The sequence below is a fragment of the Oncorhynchus gorbuscha genome, unplaced genomic scaffold (genome assembly GCF_021184085.1).
Source record: "Oncorhynchus gorbuscha isolate QuinsamMale2020 ecotype Even-year unplaced genomic scaffold, OgorEven_v1.0 Un_scaffold_473, whole genome shotgun sequence".
Classification (NCBI taxonomy): Eukaryota; Metazoa; Chordata; class Actinopteri; order Salmoniformes; family Salmonidae; genus Oncorhynchus; species Oncorhynchus gorbuscha.
The window spans coordinates 26,166-38,428 of NW_025745306.1; the positions used below are offsets into that span (position 1 = coordinate 26,166).

The 12,263-nt window shown below is 50.2% G+C and overlaps 1 protein-coding gene across 1 annotated transcript in view; it reads right to left on the minus strand.

Annotated features, from left to right (window-relative positions):
* LOC124018320 (LIM domain only protein 7-like) overlaps nucleotides 1–12,263 on the minus strand; it is a 61,342-nt gene that overhangs the window by 9,900 nt on the left and 39,179 nt on the right. The window contains 9 exon segments of the mRNA XM_046333594.1: nucleotides 1,301–1,356; nucleotides 2,748–2,792; nucleotides 3,444–3,811; nucleotides 4,545–4,652; nucleotides 4,767–4,828; nucleotides 7,733–7,792; nucleotides 10,643–10,706; nucleotides 10,848–10,903; nucleotides 12,021–12,182. Coding sequence (XP_046189550.1) covers nucleotides 1,301–1,356; nucleotides 2,748–2,792; nucleotides 3,444–3,811; nucleotides 4,545–4,652; nucleotides 4,767–4,828; nucleotides 7,733–7,792; nucleotides 10,643–10,706; nucleotides 10,848–10,903; nucleotides 12,021–12,182 — 981 coding nt within the window.

Below are 12,263 nucleotides of genomic sequence, written 5' to 3' on the forward strand. Positions count from 1 at the left end.
GAGTCATTACCCACCCCACCCCCATCTCCCTGGGCCTCAGCTAAATGAGAGGACTGGTTAGAGTCAATACCCACCCCACCCCCATCTCCCTGGGCCTCAGCTAAATGAGAGGACTGGTTAGAGTCAATACCCCCCCCCCCCTCCCTACCTCCGGTTAATGGGTAGACAACCCCCCTCCGGTTGGTTGGTTGTTTGTTGTCCCCCATCCCCTGGGCTAAATGAGAGGACTGGTTACAGTCATTACCCACCCCACCCCAATCATAGTCCCCCAATGGGCTAAATGAGAGGACTGGTTAGAGTCATTACCCACCCCACCCCCATCTCCCTGGGCCTCAGCTAAATGAGAGGACTGGTTAGAGTCAATACCCACCCCACCCCCATCCCCCTGGGCTAAATGAGAGGACTGGTTACAGTCATTACCCACCCCACCCCCGTCCCCCTGGGCTAAATGAGAGGACTGGTTAGAGTCATTACCCACCCCACCCCTGTCTCCCTGGGACTCAGCTAAATGAGAGGACTGGTTAGTGTCATTACCCACCCCACCCCCATCTCCCTGGGCTAAATGAGGACTGGTTAGAGTCATTACCCACCCCACCCCCATCTCCCTGGGACTCAGCTAAATGAGAGGACTGGTTAGAGTCATTACCCACCCCACCCCCATCTCCTTGGGCCTCAGCTAAATGAGAGGACTGGTTAGTGTCATTACCCACCCCACCCCCGTCCCCCTGGGCTAAATGAGAGGACTGGTTAGATTCATTACCCACCCCACCCCCGTCTCCCTGGGCCTCAGCTAAATGAGAGGACTGGTTAGTGTCATTACCCACCCCACCCCCGTCCCCCTCAGCTAAATGAGAGGACTGGTTAGATTCATTACCCACCCCACCCCCATCTCCCTGGGCCTCAGCTAAATGAGAGGACTGGTTAGAGTCATTACCCACCCCCATCTCCCTGGGCCTCAGCTAAATGAGAGGACTGTTAGTGTCATTACCCACCCCACCCCCATCTCCCTGGGCCTCAGCTAAATGAGAGGACTGGTTAGTCATTACCCACCCCATCCCAGTCTCCCTGGGCCTCAGCTAAATGAGAGGACTGGTTAGAGTCATTATCCCCCCCCCGGGCCTCAGCTAAATGAGAGGACTGGTTAGTCATTACCCACCCCATCCCAGTCTCCCTGGGCCTCAGCTAAATGAGGCCTGGTTAGATTTGACCAACATGGTGTAAAGTGCATCAACATCAAGGCTGGGTTTGGAATGGGGAACCCACTCATTAAACAGAGGGACAGTCAACAGCAGAGTCTGACCTTTCACCTCCTGTCTGTGGAAACCCTCCAACGATGGGGAGGACTTGGATTTCATCCTGCTTAACAAACACACAAGTCAGGTTATACAAGACCACACCCTGCAGTACTCACACACACACACACGACCACACCCTGCAGTACACACACACACGACCACACCCTGCAGTACACACACACAAGACCACACCCTGCAGTACACACACACACACACAAGACCACACCCTGCAGTACACACACACACACAAGACCACACCCTGCAGTACACACACACACACACGACCACACCCTGCAGTACACACACACACACAAGACCACACCCTGCAGTACACACACACACACACACCCTGCAGACCACACCCTGCAGTACACACACACACACAAGACCACACCCTGCAGTACACACACACACACAAGACCACACCCTGCAGTACACACACACACAAGACCACACCCTGCAGTACACACACACACACACAAGACCACACCCTGCAGTACACACACAAGACCACACCCTGCAGTACACACACACACACACAAGACCACACCCTGCAGTACACACACACACACAAGACCACACCCTGCAGTACACACACACACAAGACCACACCCTGCAGTACACACACACACACACAAGACCACACCCTGCAGTACACACACACAAGACCACACCCTGCAGTACTCACACACACAAGACCACACCCTGCAGTACACACACACACACAGTACTCACACACAAGACCACACCCTGCAGTACTCACACACAAGACCACACCCTGCAGTACACACCACACACACACAAGACCACACCCTGCAGTACACACACACACACACAAGACCACACCCTGCAGTACACACACACACACACAAGACCACACCCTGCAGTACACACACACACACAAGACCACACCCTGCAGTACACACACACACACACACAAGACCACACCCTGCAGTACTCACACACACACAAGACCACACCCTGCAGTACTCACACACAAGACCACACCCTGCAGTACTCACACACAAGACCACACCCTGCAGTACTCACACACAAGACCACACCCTGCAGTACTCACACACAAGACCACACCCTGCAGTACTCACACACAAGACCACACCCTGCAGTACTCACACACAAGACCACACCCTGCAGTACTCACACACAAGACCACACCCTGCAGTACTCACACACAAGACCACACCCTGCAGTACTCACACACAAGACCACACCCTGCAGTACTCACACACAAGTCAGGTTATACAAGACCACACCCTGCAGTACTCACACACAAGTCAGGTTATACAAGACAACACCCTGCAGTACTCACACAAACACTGAGCACAACTAGTCATACAAATATCACGATTCATTTACAGTTTGTCATCACAAAGGTGCACTCCCAAGACCCCTAGCTTGGTGAAATCACAGGAGTCTCTAGTACTGACTGACCTGTCAGCGATAGATAGCTGGGTGAAACCATAGGAGTCCCCAGACCTGGAGGCAGAGGCAGCAGAGGCAACAGAGGAGGCAGCCAGGACAGAGCGAGAGGACAGAGCAAAGAGGACAGAGCCCAAGACAGAGCGAGGGACAGAGTCTCTAGTAGACTGACCTGTCAGCGAGATAGCAGGCGAAACCACAGAGTCCCCAGACCTGGACAGGCAGAGGACAGAGCGAGAGGACAGAGCGAGAGGACAGAGCGAGAGGACAGAGCGAGAGGACAGAGCGAGAGGACAGAGCGAGAGGACAGAGCGAGAGGACAGAGCGAGAGGACAGAGCGAGAGGACAGAGCGAGAGGACAGAGCGAGAGGACAATCACAGCAGAGTCAATTTGCAGACAGCAGACAGCTTGTTTGAAAGCAACCAGCTAGGTTGTGACTGACTGGTCCACAAATCACCTTGAAATCATAAACTAGTCAATATTTGTAGATAAGTCAGCCACAATTTACCCACAATGCATCAAGGAATTGATTCTCTTGAACAGGGCCGTAATGCCACTGGGGAGAGGGATGCCTTTAAACATCAGAACTAAATAATAATGTGGTCTTCCTCACCAATTATCTCCTTCTCCTTTCAACCCACAATGCACTGGGCAGAGGGATGCCTTTAAACATCACCAGAACTAAATAATAATGTGGTCTTCCTCACCAATTATCTCCTTCTGCCACTTCAGTCTCCTCTTCCAGGTTCCTCCCTTCTTGAGGACGAGGCTCCTCCCTTCTTCTCCCGTCAAAAACAACCTCCTTTTCATTGGATGCCACATGGGCAACAGAGGGCATGGGCTGGCTCAAGGCTGGCTGAGGACTGGCAAGGCCAGCGATCCCATTGGTCATCTCTCCTGAGCTCTCCATGTTCGGTGTGGATGATTTGACACAAGGGACTACATATCCCACGATGCATCTGGACGGTAGATGATCAGGGGTCACCTCAGCCTGCCTGTATCCCTCCACCCCTGCCTCCTCCTGGGCCTGTTGCCACTCAGCATCCAGTCTCTCCTGGTCCTGACGGTACTTCTCCTGTACAACATTACACAAGACAACCGTCCAATCAGCTTCCTCTGAGACTACGGGTAAGTTTAGCCCAGAATTGGTTATTTATCATAACAGACATGGGGCACAAACAGGTCCAATGAAAGCAGCTCCACACTGAATCACTGAAGTCAAAGTTAAGTGTGCTTTACTCAGTGTGGTTGCAGGCTAAGTGTGCTTTACTCAGTGTGGTTGCAGGCTAAGTGTGCTTTACTCAGTGTGGTTCCAGGCTAAGTGGGCTTTACTCAGTGTGGTTCCAGGCTAAGTGGGCTTTACTCAGTGTGGTTCCAGGCTAAGTGGGCTTTACTCAGTGTGGTTGCAGGCTAAGTGGGCTTTGCTCAGTGTGGTTCCAGGCTAAGTGGCCTTTTCTCAGTGTGGTTCCAGGCTAAGTGGCCTTTTCTCAGTGTGGTTCCAGGCTAGGTGGCCTTTTCTCAGTGTGGTTCCAGGCTAGGTGGCCTTTTCTCAGTGTGGTTCCAGGCTAGGTGGGCTTTACTCAGTGTGGTTCCAGGCTAGGTGGGCTTTACTCAGTGTGGTTCCAGGCTAGGTGGGCTTTACTCAGTGTGGTTCCAGGCTAGGTGGGCTTTACTCAGTGTGGTTCCAGGCTAGGTGGTATTTGCTCAGTGTGGTTCCAGGCTAGGTGGTATTTGCTCAGTGTGGTTCCAGGCTAGGTGGTATTTGCTCAGTGTGGTTCCAGACTAAGAGGGATATACGTCTTCCTGACCTGTAGGAGGCGCTCCTGCTCCTCCTGCCACTTCTCCTGCCTCCTCCTCTCTTCCTCAGGGTCCCAGGACCAACTGGAGGGGAGGTGCTGAGGGACAGGCACCTGGAGCTGGAGGACATCCCAGAATATTACCCTTCACACACACTAAGTGTGCTCCCCAATACTCAGTCACAACACACCCTGTAAGGGCCAGTGTTCCCCCATATTGTTCCTATGACTTACATCAGATATCGTTCCGACGCCGATCCTCCTTACGCAGTGTGGTTCCAGGCTAAGTGGTTTTACTCAACAGAGGAGACAGAGAGAGGGGTTCCAGGCTAGAGGAGGGCTTTGAGAGTGGGTTCCAGGAGAAGAGGGCTTTGCTCGTGTGTGTTAACAGCCGGCCAATGTTAGAATAAATGTTGCCCAAATCGGGCTCACTTATAATATCACCACATTTATCATCATTTTATTTATGATTTAATCAGAGAGCACTGCAAACCAAGCGCCCAATAGAGCCTTCTGGATGAATCAGAGCACTGCAAACCAAGCGCCCAATAGAGCCTTCTGGATGAATCAGAGAACACTGCAAACCAAGCGCCCAATAGAGCCTTCTGGATGAATCAGAGAACACTGCAAACCAAGGACCCAATAGAGCCTTCTGGATGAATCAGAGAGCACTGCAAACCAAGCGCCCAATAGAGCCTTCTGGGTGAATCAGAGAACACTGCAAACCAAGCGCCCAATAGAGCCTTCTGGGTGAATCAGAGAGCACTGCAAACCAAGGACCCAATAGAGCCTTCTGGATGAATCAGAGAGCACTGCAAACCAAGCGCCCAATAGAGCCTTCTGGATGAATCAGAGCACTGCAAACCAAGCGCCCAATAGAGCCTTCTGGATGAATCAGAGAGCACTGCAAACCAAGCGCCCAATAGAGCCTTCTGGATGAATCAGAGAACACTGCAAACCAAGCGCCCAATAGAGCCTTCTGGATGAATCAGAGCACTGCAAACCAAGCGCCCAATAGAGCCTTCTGGATGAATCAGAGAACACTGCAAACCAAGCGCCCAATAGAGCCTTCTGGGTGAATCAGAGAACACTGCAAACCAAGGACCCAATAGAGCCTTCTGGGTGAATCAGAGAGCACTGCAAACCAAGCGCCCAATAGAGCCTTCTGGATGAATCAGAGAACACTGCAAACCAAGCGCCCAATAGAGCCTTCTGGGTGAATCAGAGAGCACTGCAAACCAAGGGCCCAATAGAGCCTTCTAGATGAATCAGAGCACTGCAAACCAATGACCCAATAGAGCCTTCTGGATGAATCAGAGCACTGCAAACCAAGGGCCCAATAGAGCCTTCTCTTTCTTTCTCTCGGAGGACCTGAGCCCTAGGACCGTGCCCCAGGACTACCTGACATGATGGCTCCTTGCTGTCCCCAGTCCACCTGACTGTGCTGCTGCTCCAGTTTCAACTGTTCTGCCTTATTATTATTTGACCATGCTGGTCATTTATGAACATTTGAACATCTTGGTCATTTTCTGTTATAATCTCTACCCGGCACAGCCAGAAGAGGACTGGCCACCCCACATAGCCCGGTTCCTCTCTAGGTTTCTTCCTAGGTTTTGGCCTTTCTAGGGAGTTTTTCCTAGCCACCGTGCTTTTACACCTGCATTGTTTGCTGTTTGGGGTTTTAGGCTGGGTTTCTGTACAGCACTTTGAGATATCAGCTGATGTACGAAGGGCTATATAAATAAATTTGATTTGATTTTGATTTGGATGAATCAGAGCACTGCAAACCAAGGGCCCAATAGAGCCTTCTGGATGAATCAGAGAGCACTGCAAACCAAGGGCCCAATAGAGCCTTCTGAATAATCTCAAACCACAGCTCCAATCAGCTGACATTCACACACACTGACTAGGTAGTAATCAACGAATCACAGAGCTGCTTGGGAGTGATGGTCCAGATACTGGAATGTTGTTGCTTCAACTTCAGAGCACTGCACACACACACCATAGAGCTGACTCCTGGTGAGGCTGAACACACACACACTCACCACACAGGTAGACCATAGAGCTGACTCCTGGTGAGGCTGAGGGGAAAGAACTGCATTATGACACTGCCAGCTACAGGGACAGACTGGGGTAACCCCGGGACAGACTGGGGTAACCCCGGGACAGACTGGGGTAACCCCGGGACAGACTGGGGTAACCCGGGACAGACTGGGGTAACCCGGGACAGACTGGGGTAACCCCGGGACAGACTGGGGTAACCCCGGGACAGACTGGGGTAACCCCGGGACAGACTGGGGTAACCCCGGGACAGACTGGGGTAACCCCGGGACAGACTGGGGTAACCCCGGGACAGACTGGGGTAACCCCGGGACAGACTGGGGTAACCCCGGGACAGACTGGGGTAACCCCGGGACAGACTGGGGTAACCCCGGGACAGACTGGGGTAACCCCGGGACAGACTGGGGTAACCCCGGGACAGACTGGGGTAACCCCGGGACAGGCTGGGGTAACCCGGGACAGACTGGGGTAACCCGGGACAGACTGGGGTAACCCCGGGACAGACTGGGGTAACCCCGGGACAGACTGGGGTAACCCAGACTGGGGACAGACTGGGGTAACCCGGGACAGACTGGGGTAACCCCGGGACAGACTGGGGTAACCCCGGGACAGACTGGGGTAACCCGGGACAGACTGGGGTAACCCGGGACAGACTGGGGTAACCCCGGGACAGACTGGGGTAACCCCGGGACAGACTGGGGTAACCCCGGGACAGACTGGGGTAACCCCGGGACAGACTGGGGTAACCCCGGGACAGGCTGGGTAACCAGGGACAGGCTGGGTAACCAGGGACAGACTGGGTAACCAGGGACAGACTGGGTAACCAGGAGAGGTCCCGTCTCCAGCTATAGATAAGGTCTATGTGACCAACAAAACCATCTTTGTATTCCCAGTCATGTGAAATCCATCGATTAGGGCCTAATGAATTTGATTTCCTTAAATTAACTAAAATCATTTGCGTTTATATTTGAGTTAAATATATATATGAGCAGCAGATTCGAGGACAAACAAGCAAATCGACCGAGCTGATTTAATCTACAAAGCAAATGCATAAATGTCTTAATGACTAATGGAATATAAACCAACAAGGCCCAGCCAACAACAGAGCCTGGCGACAGACATTAACATTGACTGTTTACCTTCCTGATTAAAGAACTCTGCTCTCCTTTTCTGGGTTTTCAAAACAATCAGATCATGTTCTACACAGAGGGGAAACAGGAAGTGTGAAAGAGAAGAGGAAGTGAGAGAGTAAGAGTTTCCGTAGAGTAACAACCAGGAAACTGAAAAAAAATAAAATAATCTTCAGTCATTTCAAAGATACATTAGTCTTCAAAGTATTCATACGCCTGGACTTATTCCACATGTTGTTGTGTTACAGCCTGATGCATAGTCTTCAAAGTATTCATACGCCTGGACTTATTCCACATGTTGTTGTGTTACAGCCTGATGCATAGTCTAAGTATTCATACGCCTGGACTTATTCCACATGTTGTTGTGTTACAGCCTGATGCATAGTCTTCAAAGTATTCATACGCCTGGACTTATTCCACATGTTGTTGTGTTACAGCCTGATGCATAGTCTTCAAAGTATTCATACGCCTGGACTTATTCCACATGTTGTTGTGTTACAGCCTGAATTCAAAAATTGACTAAATAGATCACACACACACAACCCCATAATGACAGTGTTTTTAGAAATGTTTGTAAATGTAATGTAGAAATCTAATGTCCGTAAGTATTCACACCCCTGAGTCAATGCATGTTAGAGAGTCACCTTTGGCAGCGATTACAGCTGTGAGTCTGAGATTTACACAATTCGATTTCATAATATACATGTACATTATTATATTAATATACATGTACATTATTATATTAATATACATTATTATATTAATATACATAATTATATTAATATACATGTACATGATTATATTAATATATATGTACATTATTTAAATTCAAGCTGGTTGTTGATCATTGCTAGACAATCATTTAAATATATATATATGTACATTATTTAAATTCAAGCTGGTTGTTGATCATTGCTAGACAATCATTTAAATATATATATATGTACATTATTTAAATTCAAGCTGGTTGTTGATCATTGCTGGACAATCATTTAAATATATATATATATATTCCAGCTGATTGAAGTCAAAACTTTAAGCTAGTCCGGAACATTCCGTTTTGGTAAGCAACTCCAGTCAACATTTGGCCTTAGGTTATCGTCATGTGGGAAACTTGTTCCTCTCCCAGTGTCTGGTGGAAGCAGACGATCAGCTGTCCCTCTCGGATTTTGCCTGTGCTTAAATAAAGCCCTTGCTGATGACAAGCATACCCATAACATGATGCAGCCCCCTCTATGCTTGAACATATGGAGAGCAGAAGTCTGATGTGTCCCAAACATAACTTTGTATTCAGGACAATAAATTCATTGTCGTCACATTTGTGTTGCACGTTTTAGATTATTTTTTTATTCTATACAGACTTCCTTCTCTTCACTCCGTCATTTACTGTAGGTTAGTATTGTGGAGTAACAACCACGTTGATCCATCCTCAGTTGTCTCCTATCACAGCCATTAACCTCACCATTGGCCTCATGGTGGAATCCCTGAGCGGTTTCCTTCCTCTTCGGCAACTGAGTTAGGAAGGACGCCTGTATCTCTGTAGTGACTGGGTGTATTGATACACTGAGTTAGGAAGGACTCCTGTATATTTGTAGTGACGGTGTATTGATACACTGAGTTAGGAAGGACGCCTGTATCTTTGTAGTGACTGGGTGTATTGATACACCATCTAAAGTGTAATGAATAACTTCACTTTCCTCAAAGGGATATTCAATGTCTACGTTTTATTTATTTTTACCAATAGGTGCCCTTTTTGCGAGGCATTGGAAAACCTCCCTGGTCTTTGTGGTTGAATCTGTGTTTGAAATGTACTGTTTAACCGAGGGACCTTACAGATAATTGTAAGTGTGAGGTACAGAGAGGTGATTTATGCATGTTTAAAAACACTATAGTCGCACATAGTGAGAGAATCTTTCCTCCTGAACGTATTTAGGCCATAACAAAAGGATTGAATAGTTATTGACCAAAGTCACTTCAGCAATTCATTTATTTTATGAATTTCAAAAACAAAAAAAATCTCAAAACATAATTACACCGACATTATGGGGTGTTGTGTAAGGCCAGTGACATAAAACCTCTATTTTAAATTCAGACTCACAACATGTGGACCAAGTCAAGGGGTGTGAATACTTCCTGAAGTCACTGTCAAGTCCCAGTCCTTTCATTCATTACCTTTACTTCTGACAGTCAGTAGATCGTCCTGAAAACCTCCCTTCCTGAAGTCACTGTCAAGTCCCAGTCCTTTCATTCATTACCTTTACTTCTGACAGTCAGTAGATCGTCCTGAAAACCTCCCTTCCTGAAGTCACTGTCAAGTCCCAGTCCTTTCATTCATTACCTTTACTTCTGACAGTCAGTAGATCGTCCTGAAAACCTCCCTTCCTGAAGTCACTGTCAAGTCCCAGTCCATTCATTCATTACCTTTACTTCTGACAGTCAGTAGATCGTCCTGAAAACCTCCCTTCCTGAAGTCACTGTCAAGTCCCAGTCCTTTCATTCATTACCTTTACTTCTGACAGTCAGTGGATCGTCCTGAAAACCTCCCTTCCTGAAGTCACTGTCAAGTCCCAGTCCATTCATTCATTACCTTTACTTCTGACAGTCAGTGGATCGTCCTGAAAACCTCCCTTCCTGAAGTCACTGTCAAGTCCCAGTCCATTCATTCATTACCTTTACTTCTGACAGTCAGTGGATCGTCCTGAAAACCTCCCTTCCTGAAGTCACTGTCAAGTCCCAGTCCATTCATTCATTACCTTTACTTCTGACAGTCAGTGGATCGTCCTGAAAACCTCCCTTCCTGAAGTCACTGTCAAGTCCCAGTCCATTCATTCATTACCTTTACTTCTGACAGTCAGTGGATCGTCCTGAAAACCTCCCTTCCTGAAGTCACTGTCAAGTCCCAGTCCATTCATTCATTACCTTTACTTCTGACAGTCAGTGGATCGTCCTGAAAACCTCCCTTCCTGCTCTTAGAGGTCAGCACCTAAGAACGGAAAAAACACGAAGAGATTTACATTCGTTTGTAACCTGTTTCCTTCATCACTCAAATCATGTCAGTAAGTAGGTTAGAGATGTCAATACTGATCGTATGAAGAAAGAAGAAAAAAAAAAGTGTCACATTGACCTCTTGTCCGTTGGCCAGTTTCACCATCGTTGCATCTCCACTGGTATCAGTTGGACCTGTAAGTGTCAGAACACCACTGGTCAGATGGATGATCGAGGCCCGGTCCCACAGGGCCTCTGACCCAGTCCGTCACAACACGGTCCCCGGTCCCACAGGGCCTCTGACCCAGTCCGTCACAACACGGTCCCCGGTCCCACAGGGCCTCTGACCCAGTCCTTAACAACACAGGTCCCCGGTCCCACAGGGCCTCTGACCCAGTCCGTCACAGCCCGGTCCCACAGGGCCTCTGACCCAGTCCGTCACAGCCCGGTCCCACAGGGCCTCTGACCCAGTCCGTCACAGCCCGGTCCCACAGGGCCTCTGACCCAGTCCGTCACAGCCCGGTCCCACAGGGCCTCTGACCCAGTCCGTCACAGCCCGGTCCCACAGGGCCTCTGACCCAGTCCGTCACAGCCCGGTCCCACAGGGCCTCTGACCCAGTCCGTCACAGCCCGGTCCCACAGGGCCTCTGACCCAGTCCGTCACAGCCCGGTCCCACAGGGCCTCTGACCCAGTCCGTCACAGCCCGGTCCCACAGGGCCTCTGACCCAGTCCGTCACAGCCCGGTCCCACAGGGCCTCTGACCCAGTCCGTCACAGCCCGGTCCCACAGGGCCTCTGACCCAGTCCGTCACAACACAGGCCCCGGTCCCACAAGGCCTCTGACCCAGTCCGTCACAACACAGGCCCCGGTCCCACAGGGCCTCTGACCCAGTCCGTCACAACACAGGCCCCGGTCCCACAGGGCCTCTGACCCAGTCCGTCACAACACGGGCCCAGGTCCCTAAGGGCCTCTGACCCAGTCCGTCACAACACAGGCCCCGGTCCCTAAGGGCCTCTGACCCAGTCCGTCACAACACAGGCCCGGTCCCACAAAGGATTTACAAACATTGATTCACAAAATCAGTAGACACACTACAGGACGGCAAGTGGTGAGGGACAGACAGACAGGGACACTACAAGAAGGCAAGTGACAAACAGAGCTCCCAGCAGGCCAGGGGGACAAACAGAGCTCCCAGCAGGCCAGGGGGAGTGGTGAGGGACAAACAGAGCTCCCAGCAGGTCAGGGGGGGGGGGGAGTGGTGAGGGACAAACAGAGCTCCCAGCAGGTCAGGGGGGAGTCTCTTTCACACACCGTTGTTACCATAGCGCTGTACATCCATGGTGAGACTGCCTTTCTGCAGGGCAGAGGTCATCATGCCCTTCCACTGGCTGTGGCTCATCTCTGCCACCCTGTGCCCACCAACAGACACTATCTCATCACCTGCACGGAGCTGGCACAACTCTGCAGGACTACCTGGAGGGAGAGGAGAGGCTTTCACTATGTTGCGGCAAGCTACAGGCCAACAGGAGCTACAGGACAGCAGGAGAGAGAGAG